The sequence below is a fragment of the Sinocyclocheilus rhinocerous genome, unplaced genomic scaffold, assembly GCF_001515625.1.
Source record: "Sinocyclocheilus rhinocerous isolate Xijiao unplaced genomic scaffold, SAMN03320098_v1.1 scaffold28, whole genome shotgun sequence".
Taxonomy (NCBI): Eukaryota; Metazoa; Chordata; class Actinopteri; order Cypriniformes; family Cyprinidae; genus Sinocyclocheilus; species Sinocyclocheilus rhinocerous.
The window spans coordinates 846,388-858,989 of record NW_015652416.1 but is presented as its reverse complement, the minus strand read 5'-3'; the positions used below and the strand labels follow the sequence as shown (position 1 = coordinate 858,989).

Genomic DNA, 12,602 nt, shown 5'->3' with positions numbered 1-12,602 from the left:
GTGTCCATAGTGTCATTGTGTCGCCTGCCAATGACGTCCTAACCCCTCGATTTCCGGTTTTGTTTTGTAGAAAACATGGAAACTCCAAAGACGCTTTAATATGTTGTGCGTTTTAATAGACCGGTGATGACCGCACAGAGTAGCATTATAACAGAATGTTCAAATGTATATAGTATGATAAAACAGGCTGCTTTTTTCCCCCCACATAGACACGACCGGAAGGAGCGGAAGCGGTCGACTGTGGCATAATAAAAGCTCCGCTGCTTTTGAGCCGTGTGTCACGCTCGTTCAGCGACCTCGTTTCGCTTCGACGGCTTTCAGCCTCACCCTGCTTCATTCTACTACGTTAATAAATCATTAGCTCATCCATGAACATGATTTCTGCCCTTTTATGATATTCACAGCCAGGTAAAGTAATTCTTGTTCTCTGGATATTTATACAACTTTTTAAACAATGGCCATTTATTATGAAGTGATGAATGTGAGGCTACAGTTAGACATAGCCCAAAACAATGATGAAAGTACATTTTTTATATTTTAGATCACAACTAAAGTTTATTATTATTGTTAAAACAACAATAAAGAATTTTATTGCAGATTATGTTTTTTTTGTGTTGTATTCTAAAGGTCATTTGTTATTTTGTGTGTTATTATTTTGTGTTATTTATTATAAAAAAAATTGTATTTAAATGAAAGTAACTGGCCATTTAGAATGCAAACCTTGGCATGAATAATAATAATTTAAGTAGTTTGGGTTAAATTACAGCAGTAGTTTTACAGGATTTTGGGTTTGGGTTTAGAGCAAACTTTAACCAGAATGCTTGAGGAACATCAACAAAGTGCTGCTGTGCAAGAACTGTAAATATTGCATTAGAGTAGTGGTCCAAAATAAATCTCAAGAGTTTGTCAGGCCATTCAGAACTTTAATAAGTTCCTGAAAAACATGAGTAATTCAGTTAATCAAGATGGGTTGTTTGCCTGCCAAAAAGTGATGTGCTGTTCAGTGATGGCTGGCTAATGCGAACATCAAGCAGAAGCCAGAAACACGAGAGAAATGACCTTTCCACATCAACAGCTGACTCACCGGAGGACGAGTGCCGCCCAGGGCCTCGGCTTTAACATTACTCACCTTGTTGAGAGAACGAGCAAACTGTTAGTGTTGTGTAGTGTGCTGTTCCTTAGCCCTCAAGACACTCATGCAAGAGACACAGTGCCCACTCAAGCATGGACTGGAGAAAGTGGAGACAGATGGCAACAAACAGGAAGTGCTGGATACCAGATGTGTCTGTTTTAGTGCTGTAGAGCACATTGATGAAGGTGTGCAGGGATGCAGATGTACAATACACATGGACTCGTGCTTTAAACTAAAATTACAGAACTTTTCCAGATGGATTGTACAGTATTTACATCAAACCATGTAAACATTTGGATGGGTTCTTGTGATTTTTGGGAACTCCATAATGCTCCATGATGTGTGGCCTTGTTTGAGGGTTCTCGGTTTAATTTAATGGTCACAATAGACTGATTAATTTAATGGGAAAATGTCTAAGATGGCAACAGTTTTCTAAAGTAATTGACTGAGAAAACGCCATTGTTTTATCATCTTAATTACAATCCTCAGGACTGACAGAAAATTTTCGTCTCGGCTTAGTTTTTCTTAAAAAGTTGATGGCTCACCGGAGGATGATAATTAATCTTTTAGACTGAATATAACGGAGTATCTGTTAAGCTTTCATGCACATTGCCAATGTAAGTTAGGGCACATAGATAATTGATTTCCACTGCAAATCTGTTTACTGAAAAAGGGTTTGTGGAAAGTGATACACCCTCAAGTGACCAAAAAGCAATAAAATCTGATTAGTTTTTTTTGTTTTGTTTTTTTGGAACAAATGGAAAAAATAATTGTATTCAGCAAGGATGATCAAAAGTGACTGTAAAGACATATAAAAAGTTACAAAATATTTATATTTCAAATAAATGAAAAAAAAAAATATATATTTTGAACTGTCTGTTCACCAAACAATCCTGAATCGTGGTTTCCACAAAAATATTAAGCAACACAACTGTTTTCAACATTGATAATAATTAGAAATGCTTCCTAAGCAGCACATCAGAATATTAGAATGATTTCTGAAGGATCATGTGACACTGAAGACCGGAGTAGTAATGCTGAAAATTCAGCTTTGCATCACAGGAATAAATTACATTTTAAAATATAATCAAATAGACAACAGTTCTTTTAAATTGTAAAAATATTTCACAATATTACTATTTTTTTTACTGTATTTTTGATCAAAGAAATGCAGCCTTGGTGAGCATAAAATACTTCTTTTTTAAAAAACATGAAAAAATCTTAACCCCAAACATTTGAACTGTAGTGTAGATTCCTGACTGAGACACATTCCAAAATAATTGGATTTCAAACAATACATTCCATACTGTTTCAATCAATAACAAAATAAAATGTTGTAATAAAAGAAAGAATATTATTTAGTCTTGGACTATGGCACAAAATCTCTGCTCTACTAGTAAATGGTTATTTATCAAAATACTTGTTTGTGCAGTCTGGCTCTGTTGCTTAGAGAATGTGAGCGTGGGAGTTCAAAATCCCACACTAAAGAATATAATATAATATATCAGCACGATAATGTCTGAGGCATCATGACTGAGTTTCTAAGAAGTCAGATCAAATTAAATGTCAAAAGACAGCGAATAGTAGACAAGATCATCGCAGAGCTCATTGCTAATTTTTATGCGTTCTTTGTCTTTACAGGAAAACCAATCTTGAATTTTCACCCCCAAACTAAAGGATCTGAGCAGTCTCCATCATCTGTACTTAAATTTTTGCCATTTATCGTGACCCGTGATGTGATTGGAGAGCCACCTCAAAGGATTACCAGACAAAGGCATCAGGTGAATGATGATTCGTCCTGGCACTGGTCTGCATCACTAATTTCCGCTTTCTACAAACTTCGGCAGAGTGCCTCATTTGCATTCCTAGCCTTACATAATGAATATGCAAAAAAGGCCGAATCAGGCCAACTACTTGGACATCTCATATCATAATATGCAACGCTGCTTAATGTTTGTTTCCCATTTAATTTCAAATGTACTGCTGATGGAGAGGAAGTTAGGGGGCAGAAATTATGCTGCATTATTCATCATCAAAACATAGCTGTATTCAGGGAAACACTGCATTAAGATGTAGAAATAGGGAGAAATACGGAAACCCTCCATTAGACCACATCAGCAAACCATCCATAAATGAATAAAATCAAAAACTTAAGGAGGTTGCTTAGTTTGGGCCACTCAACCAAGTTGAAAATAAATACATAACATATATATAAGTGTGTATGTGTGTGTGTATATACACACATTTAGTATGTATAAAGAAAAAAATTATAAATAAAATAAATCTGAATATATAGTTAGAAGAAGTCTGAGTTTATAGAAGTAAATCGGAATTATAAATCTGAATATATAGATGTAAATCTGAATATATAGTCAAGTCTGAATATATGAATGTAAATCGTGAATATGTAGTTATAATTCTGAATATATAAATGTAAATTGTAAAATGTAGATGTCAATTTCAATATATAAATGTAAATTATACATATATATAAAAGTAAATCAATATATAGTTATAATTCTGAAAATATAATTGTAAATCTAAATATATACACAAAAATTTCAAATAAATAAAATTATAAAGACAAATTATATATATATATATATATATGTGTGTGTGTGTGTGTGTGATCAAATTTCAAAATAAATAAAATTATAAAGATTATTTATATATATATATATATATATATATGTGTGTGTGTGTGTGTGTGATCAATAATACTTGTTAATTTTGAAATAATGTATTGTTGCTCATGTTGTTCGTCTAGGTTGTTTTTTGTGTCATAACAGACTGTTTTTCTTATTTATTTACAAAGTAGCCTTGTAATAAGCGAGAAAATGTATAATGATATCTCTTACATAACAGCTCTTATCCATTTCATAATGCAACGGCAATACCTAGAGGAGAAAAGAACAAGTGAATCATCTCTTTAGTGGTAAATGAGCCCTCTGCGGCTGCTTTATATTCGTGCTGGATGTGCGTTTAGTTGCAGGTAGTGCTCGGCTCTTGGCACTGACTCCAGCTTCTGCCGGTTCATTCTTTACAGCGAGCAGTCCACAGACCTTGTGTTCAGCCATAAATCACACATCTATGAGATCGACCCTTTTCCCCTCCGTTCTGCCTAAACCCTTCGGTACATGACGCTGTATTGGCTTATTAAGGACAGCAGAAGCTGATTTGATTAGATGGCTGCTGTCCGTAGGGAGCTGTAGAACAAAAACCGCTCGTCAGTTTAGTGTTCTGCAGAAACGAAATGAGGAGTCAGTGTTTGTTTGTGCCGCCATGAGTCTTGTGGATGGTTGCCAGGGCATGTTCTGAGGGGTTGCTAGGGTGTTGCTAAGTAGATCTGTACAATATATTGGCTGTTTTTTTTTTCATTCAGTATCGATCGTTATTGGATATTTATTAGTGCATGCTTATTTTTGATGTTCTTAGATTGTTTATCATCATCCAACATTATTATGATGCCTTAGTTCACTTGTAACATTTTTAATTGTTTAATTTGTTAAAATGATAATTGATTTAATTATCATTTTGGCTGGAAGTTTGATATCAGTTTATCCCTATTGCTTTTCAGCATTTGAAATGATTAATTTAACTTTTTATTAGTTATCAGTCATAGCATTAAAATTAATTATCGACCTGATCATATTGGCTGGAAGTTTAATATCGGTTTATCCCTATTATTTTTTAGCATTAATTAAAATTATTAATTTGATTTTTCATTTATTGGTTATTAGTTATCAGTCACAGCATGAAAATGGTCTATTTAAGCATTATATTGACTGGAAGATTAATGTTGGTTTGTTGCTTTTCAGCATTAAAAATGATTTTATTTTAATTTAATTTAATTTTATTTTATTTGTATTAATTAGTGATAGCATTACCATTAATTATTGATTTAATTATTTAATTATCATATTGGCTGAAATTTAATGATGGTGCATCCCTATTGCTAAGGACTTTTTTCCACGTATAGCATATTAAATTGTTTATTTATTTATTTTATTTTCATTGCATGAAAACGAATATTGGTCCGAATTCCAATATTGGTGCATCCCTATTACTGAGGCCTTTTAAAAAAATCTGTTTTAATATATGCCAGGCGAGTGATCTTTTAGAAATAATTTGAGGAATCATTCATGTGTGCTCCATGAATGTTGTTGGATGAGTTATGAATTTAATACTTAAGGTTAACGATTTGAACACACCTCTAACTGTACCTATGAGCAATAGCAATAGATCGTCTTAGAAAGCACTATTAAGTTAAAGAAACAGAAGAAAATGGTTTATAAAGAGCAACTGTATTTTCTTCCTCTCTGAAGCTGTTCAGTATCACCGAGTGGAAAGAACATGTGAGGAAATGGCTCGTGATAAACGACGTCCTGCAGAAGAGCCGAAAAAGAAGGTAGAGTTTCAGTGCTCACAGAATAAAACGGTGGTGCATTCAGCACATTTCTCTCGGCTCCAATCACGAGGGCGGCGGCGCAATAATGCCTGTGTGCGATTTTCCTCCGTTGGCTCAGATGAAGAAGTCTAATGAGCACTGGAGACAAATGTTCCTCCTCGTTTCTCTGTGGAATGGATGCCTGTATCACTCCAGAGGGGCGCTGTTAATTGTCAGGCACAACACAAACAGTCCCAATTCTCTAAAGAAATTAAACAAGATAAAACGCTGAGTTGCGTTTAACCCTACTGTACTTTAAAAGAAGCCTGCAATGGTTCATCTGGGAAAATCTAATTACACTTTTATTTATTGGTAAATAATTTATGGGTCATGTGCTCCATGTAAACAAATAGAATATATATATGCTATACATATGTGTGTATATATATATATATATACACACACACACAGATATCTATCTATCTATCTATCTATATATATATATATCCTATATATGATATGATTCTGATTCACTCTGTTTGATTCTGTTTTTGATTCAATTCCAGTTCATTTTGGAATATTTCAGATAACGTTAATTTTTTTCTGAACATATGAAAGAAAAAAATTCTTTGCTAATAATGTAAATGATACAGGGACCGTGTTTCAGACTGATTTGAACCAGTAACTGGTATTTTTTTAATTAAAACAATTAAAAGAACCAGTTAATTTTAAAAAACTGTCTCATGAGAATCATTCATCTTGGGAATCTGGCTTCGCAATTTCAATATATTGTTTTGGATGAACAAAGTATTTAATAAAGAATATGTGTTTTTATTACCATAAATGAGTGATTTTTAAATTATAATTGGAAAAGTAAATAATTTAATTACATTTTAAATTAAATTAATATGCCCAAATAATGTCACAATGCACAAAATAGTCCTTAAAAAGTGTTTTCTTTATACAAAGTGTAATATCTAAATATAATTGAATAATTTCTTTCTTTTAATTTTGAGGTGAAATATGACCCTGAACATAGTCTTTACTCTTTTCATAGTTGAAATGTCTGTCCATTTGCTTCAGACCAGACACAAGTCTGTCTGTCCAAAAGTCTTGTAGTTACATAAGCATTTTGAATTACAGCCCACTGTTGAAAACCACAGTCAAAGTCCTCATTAGTAAAAGTCACACAGTTAATTAATTCCCTCACACCCTCCTCTTTCATATGCAGATGAGGTGCTATTCTGCCACACAGAAGGCTTTAATAATGCATTCACTTGGATCGGGGAGCTGGTGTCCCATTTTCTGTTACTGGACAGAATGTGTGATCCGTGACAGCTTGCACAAATGCTCTTCCTTTCCTGGAGTCTGATCAGAAAAGGATTTGGGAATTGACTAAATTGTGACTGATATGGAATTGAATCAAAACATAGCCTGGAGTCGATCCTCTCGCAGATGTTTCCCGATTTCATTCATCAGTTCGGTGCTTGCGCAGTGCTAACGCCCGAGGCAGATACGTCAATGTGAACCGTGCGCATCAATCCTCGTAAAGGCTAGGGAGATACGGCAAGCTTCGGCCCTGTCCGCTCAGAGTTAGTTTTCAAGTTGTCATGGGCATGTTCTTTGTATTACAGCCCTGCTTTATATCGTCCCCATATGGTCGAGGCACTGCAAACGTCACTGCAAGATTCATTCCACTCTCGCTTTCTGTCAAAAATCATAAAGGCAGCCACACGTAACCCCTCGCTTACACGGCTACATCACTGTCCACTCTAGGAAACCAATAGCTTTCGCTTTTTATACTTTTTGGTTGTTGCTTGTGTCACACAAGCTGTGTGATTTCAGGGTCAGCCTTTGAGGGAAAAATGTGAGGACAGGAAACTTTGCCATTTGTGGCAAGGGCATGTGAGGACTCGGGCTTTAATGAATTGTTTACCAAGTGTCATTTTTAACTCAAGGTTAACGTTATCTTAGGATGTGTCTCAATTAATTTTTCCAAGGTCTTCTGTACATTTGTTTGCAGAGTCTGCTGTGGCATTATTTAAATAAAAATTTCACTGTGGTTCATAATAAATATTATCTGATAAACATGCTCCTAAACAGCATTTAAAACCCATTTGCATATTTATGAGTTTAATAACATTTATTGAACCATCTGTGTAAATGTTCCTAAGTACATTGGGGCATCTTCTTCTGAAATATATTACAGAAAAATATGGAAAATGCAGAGGAGTGTTTGCCATTAGTAGACACATTTTTCTCTTAAACCAACAACAGCACCCAAAAGTTTCTGCAGCTGCACAAAGCACATGAATATTTAATGAGGCTAGCATTGAGGCAGTTTATGATTAGTTGTCTATTGCTTAACTTACTGTTACATTCCAGCACTGTGTAGTTTGTGAGTCTCGCAAAACCAGTCAAGATTGTCTTTCACCACAAACTCAAGGGTAATAAATAAATAAAATAAAGATAATAAATAAAGTCAATAAAATAAAATAATTTTTTTACTGTTAATTAGGTTTTTTTTTATTAATAATTTTGTTTATTTATTTATTTATTTACTTACAGTAATAGCAATATAATGTGACCTGGATATGTTCTTTGTAGGTTTCGTGAGATTTGCAATTTGAAGGTGGACCATGGCTTAGGTGGATCAGGGTAAAACACAATGCTAACCCATTTTTTAATATAACAAGTGAAACATTGCTTAAAGGGACAGTTCACCCAAAAATGAAAATTGTCATCATTTACTCACCCTCATGTCATTACAAAACTGTGTGTACACAAAACACAAAAGAAGATATTTTGAAGAACGTTGGGAACCACACAAAATTGGAGCCCGTTGACTGAAAAAAAAAAAAAAAAACACCTCGTATTTCTCAATTTCTTTTATATTCCACAAAGGAAAATAAGTCATACAGGTTTGGAATGACATGAGGGTGAGGAAATGATGTCAAGTTTTTTTGGGGTGAACTATCCCTTTAACACAGGGTGAAAATTGCCTTGAATAAACCCAGGATTTAAGATAGTGTGATGAAGCATGAGCAGTTCAGTGCTTCAAAATAGTCAGCAGCTAAGCAGTTAACCGCTTCAAGATGTTCTTTATATGTTCCACCTTTTGTTCTGTGAATGACTAACACAAAAATCAACACACAAATTCCCTGGCGTGCAATAACAGCTCTGTAATGACTGATTGGGAATAGGAACCAATCCATCAAACAGAGAAGCAATCTCAGAGTGACAGGAGCAGTTCCACTCCTCTGCACAGTCTATCGGATTGATGGAAATGCTTCTCGATGCAATGCATAACTGCTGACCTGCCCTGCCCTGCCCTGCCCTGGCAGAACGGCTCGTCCAATACACTTCAACCCATTGAGATCCTGAGACTCAGTGACTGTGGGGAACGTTGAAAATGCTCATCAGCTGCAAGCCGTCTAACATATAATTGAGTAATAGTGATGCTGTAATCTGGTTTCAGCAGGAAAGAAACATTTATTGACATGTTTCATTATGTAAAGCACATTCATTATTGCATTATGGTTTGTTATAGGATTATTTTACCCAAAAATAACAGTTATGCCATCATTTACTTGTTCCAAACCATTATGATGACACAAAAATAGAAATTAATGCATGTACTGGTTGCCTTTTTTCCATACAACTATAAATTAATAGGGACTGGAGCTTTCAGGCATCAGAAAGCAATCAAAAGCACTATAAAAGTGGTCCATGTGATTTGTGTGCCATAAGACTTCTGAAGTCATATGATAGCTTTGTGTGAGAAACCATGCATAATTTGCACAGAATTAAAAATTCAAGCTTTTGTGCTTCATGGAGGGAACAAATCATATAGGTTTGGGAAGACATGAGGGTGAGTACCCTAATTTTCATTTTTGGATCAACTGTTAATTTAAGGAAACTCTTATTGAAAGACAACTAACTTGAATAGTTACAAAAAAAAGTCTAAAGCAGAAAAGTAAGATGTATTAAAGTTCTTATTCTTTGGCTTGAAATGTAGTGAAATTATAGCTGATAAGAAAGTGATTCATCCTTTCAATTGTGAACATGTTCAAATGTCGAGAAGCAAATGTCTCTCCAGTCGTTTCAGGATCTGCAGCCTACGCACTCGCTCCACTGGACATTTAATAACCACGTTAACGTGCTTGTTCTAGCACCTTCTTTCATTTGCAGCCATTACGTAAAGTCGTTTCCTGGAGTTTTTCCAGAGGCTGAATGAAATAAATTAGAGCTGGGAGGTGTGATGGTATACACCGACGGTAGAAATGACTCCCAGCAGGTCAAAGCATTCTCATAGGGCACTCTGACACGAGGATGAACCCTCTTCTTCTGCCTCAGGGTCAGTGGTCAGATTCGGCACAATAACCCGTCAGGTGAGACAGTGAGGGGTTTGAAGGAGTTAAATGAGGACCGCCGAGGCTTCGAGCCCAGCGCTGATCAGCACTCAGTGATGCAGGAGGAGGAGGAAGAGGAAGGAGGAGCGAGCAGAGCAGCGGAGCCTTTCTGCTTTCAGTCTCTCGTCAGCGAGTGCCAGAGCAGTTTCCTTTGCTGTGCTTCTCTGAAAAACACACACACACACCAGAACACTCTTCATTGCTGGTTGGGGGAGAGTGCTGAATCCTTTCCTCTTTGCCTGGATCATGTTGCCCTGGAAAAGGAGCAAGTTTGTGCTGGTGGAGAATGAGTCCAAAAGCAAGCCGAAAAGTCTTGGAGCCGGACTGACTTATCATTCCCTGCTTTCGACTTTGCTCCAGTCCTGTCCGGACCTCGTTCCCGACTGCCCGTTTCACTGGCTGGGAAGTGTTTTCCACAGCAAACGCCAGAAAGTGGAGCTCAACAAAGAGGAACCCACCTACAACGTGCGTTACCTGGGCAGCGCGGTCACCATCATGGCTAAAGGCGAGGATTGCACGCAGGAGGCGGTGGCTAGGATTTGGACTCGCAGCAACTTTGGCGAACAGAGCGCCAAGATGAAGCTCACCGTTGGGCCGCACGGCATCCGCATGGGGGTGGATAAAGGAGGCAAAAAGAAGCCCGTCCACCTCTATTCCCTCAACCGTATCACATACTGCACCGCTGACCCCTTCCGGCCAAAGATCTTTGCGTGGATTTACAGGCATCAGGTGAAGAATAAAGCGGTGGTTCTACGATGCCACGCCGTGCTGTTGGCGAAGGCGGAAAAGGCCAGAGCACTGGCGCTCAGCCTTTACCAAAACTCAACATCGGCGTTTACAGAGTTCAAGCGACTAAAGCGGCAATCCGACTTCCGCCATTGCCAGCAGCAGCTGTTGGGCGAGGACATTGTGCCTCTTATGCCTCTTCGGAGACTCCTGAACGGCCAGTGCCACTACCAGCCACCTGCAGACAAGCCTGGAAGTGCCACACGGCTGTCCTCGATTACTGAGGAAGAGGAGGAGGATGAGGACGGACCGAGGGATGCTGAATCCTTCAACACGAAAAACGCCGGCACTCCCAGTCCTCCTCCTCCTCCAGAGAAAGATCTGGGGAAGATCGTAAATAGACTGGATGAGGTTTCGATTACCAGCTGGGATGAAGCACAGATGATTATCAGCACTCTGGTGTGACGTCAAATGGATACAGTTTAGTGTCCTCACCAATGAGCCTCTGTCCTGTCGCCTTTCCCGCCAACCCACTCTGTCTGGTACGTCCATCGATGCACCGTGAAACAGCCCCTCGAAACTCGGGATAAGGACCGTTGGCAGCCACGATGCCAACAAGGAAGCATTACACGAGCTGCATGGAGAGGAAGAGCCAGAAGAAGCACAATATAAGGAAGACCACAGGTACACCAATCATCAGTTGGTCGAGAGCTTACACCGAAAAGCCTTTATTTACCCCCGACATCGAGCAAAGCGTAAACCGCACACCCAAAGACGATAAAGCATTCATCTTGTACTCACGGCACCGAGTGATTTTGTGAGTACGTGCCAAGTGCTTTAGACTGATGGACTATGAGAAGGAACCTTAAAATGTGACTTTTTGTATGCCCAGATGGTTCATAGCTGTCCCCCCGGTGACCTCTTTCAACTGGCTCAGCTTCAGTGGGATGCGGTTAAAGCTGGTTTATTGGCATTGGGAACTTAGGAATCGAGCCATTGACTTGACATGTTTACTGCTACCATTCATCATAGCTCTGCTAATCAGTAATGCATAACAAGTGGAGGCATCATCTGTGACGTTTGAGATGAACCTTTTAAAACGTTTATAAAAGGTGTCTGTTTTACACTGTGATTTGTCTGGGACCAAATGGCAGCAATGTATCTTGTATTTATACAAATTGTAATTCATGCTGAATATGTGTTGGTGTAATCTGGTAGTCATAAAAACTAATTTTTATGCCGTTCACGTGAAGGTCGTAGCTCCCATCTGTCAACTCTGGCATGTGTTTTTGTAATTTCAGCTCATCGTATTAATCTTCTGGAAACTGATTGGGGAAAATGGTGATTTTTCTACTACTTTCATCTTTTTCTGCACAATGGGACACTGTCAGTGTGAAAAATTGCCAAATGTTGTATAATAAAATGTTTGTTTATATCAATTATGAATTTTGGGAGCCCCAGCTTTCCATTTGTTTCATCCCGGGATGATCGGATTGAGTGCATTTGAAAATGCAGACTGCTGATTTACCGGCTCTATTTCAAAAGATCATAATTCCTAGCTTAAAAAATACTTAACTCAAAGAAAAGGAAAAAATATCCATTGACAGCCTGTGAGTGGGCTGTGGAAGGAGCTGATTTCATCTGAAGGGCATTTAGCTTTTCCGTCAAAGTGAGGCTATTAATCAGCCGATTGAATTGTACAGGAAGTGAGCATAAAACACCTGGGCAGGCAGCACAGAGCTTTCAGTTTGACATGAAATCAGCCAGAAGAGCCTTCAACAGCCTCTCGGCGCATAGCTGATTACAACGGACAAAAGGACAAGCACATAAATGCACGCAATTCCATAAGATCTGCGTCAAATTCACCACAACAAGATCTCTTTTCTGAAGTGCTGTTGAAATGGTTTCATTAGTGGTGCTTGCTAGGACAGACATCACTATTGCT

General features: G+C 37.8%; 1 protein-coding gene across 1 annotated transcript; it reads left to right on the top strand.

The window, feature by feature from the left end:
* The first annotated feature begins 10,007 nt into the window (after positions 1-10,007).
* fam43b (family with sequence similarity 43 member B) lies at positions 10,008-12,034 on the top strand. The gene has a single exon (XM_016520944.1). It carries the CDS (start codon positions 10,178-10,180, stop codon positions 11,120-11,122), a length of 945 nt encoding a protein of 314 aa, XP_016376430.1. The 5' UTR covers positions 10,008-10,177; the 3' UTR covers positions 11,123-12,034.
* The last annotated feature ends 568 nt before the right edge of the window (positions 12,035-12,602 follow it).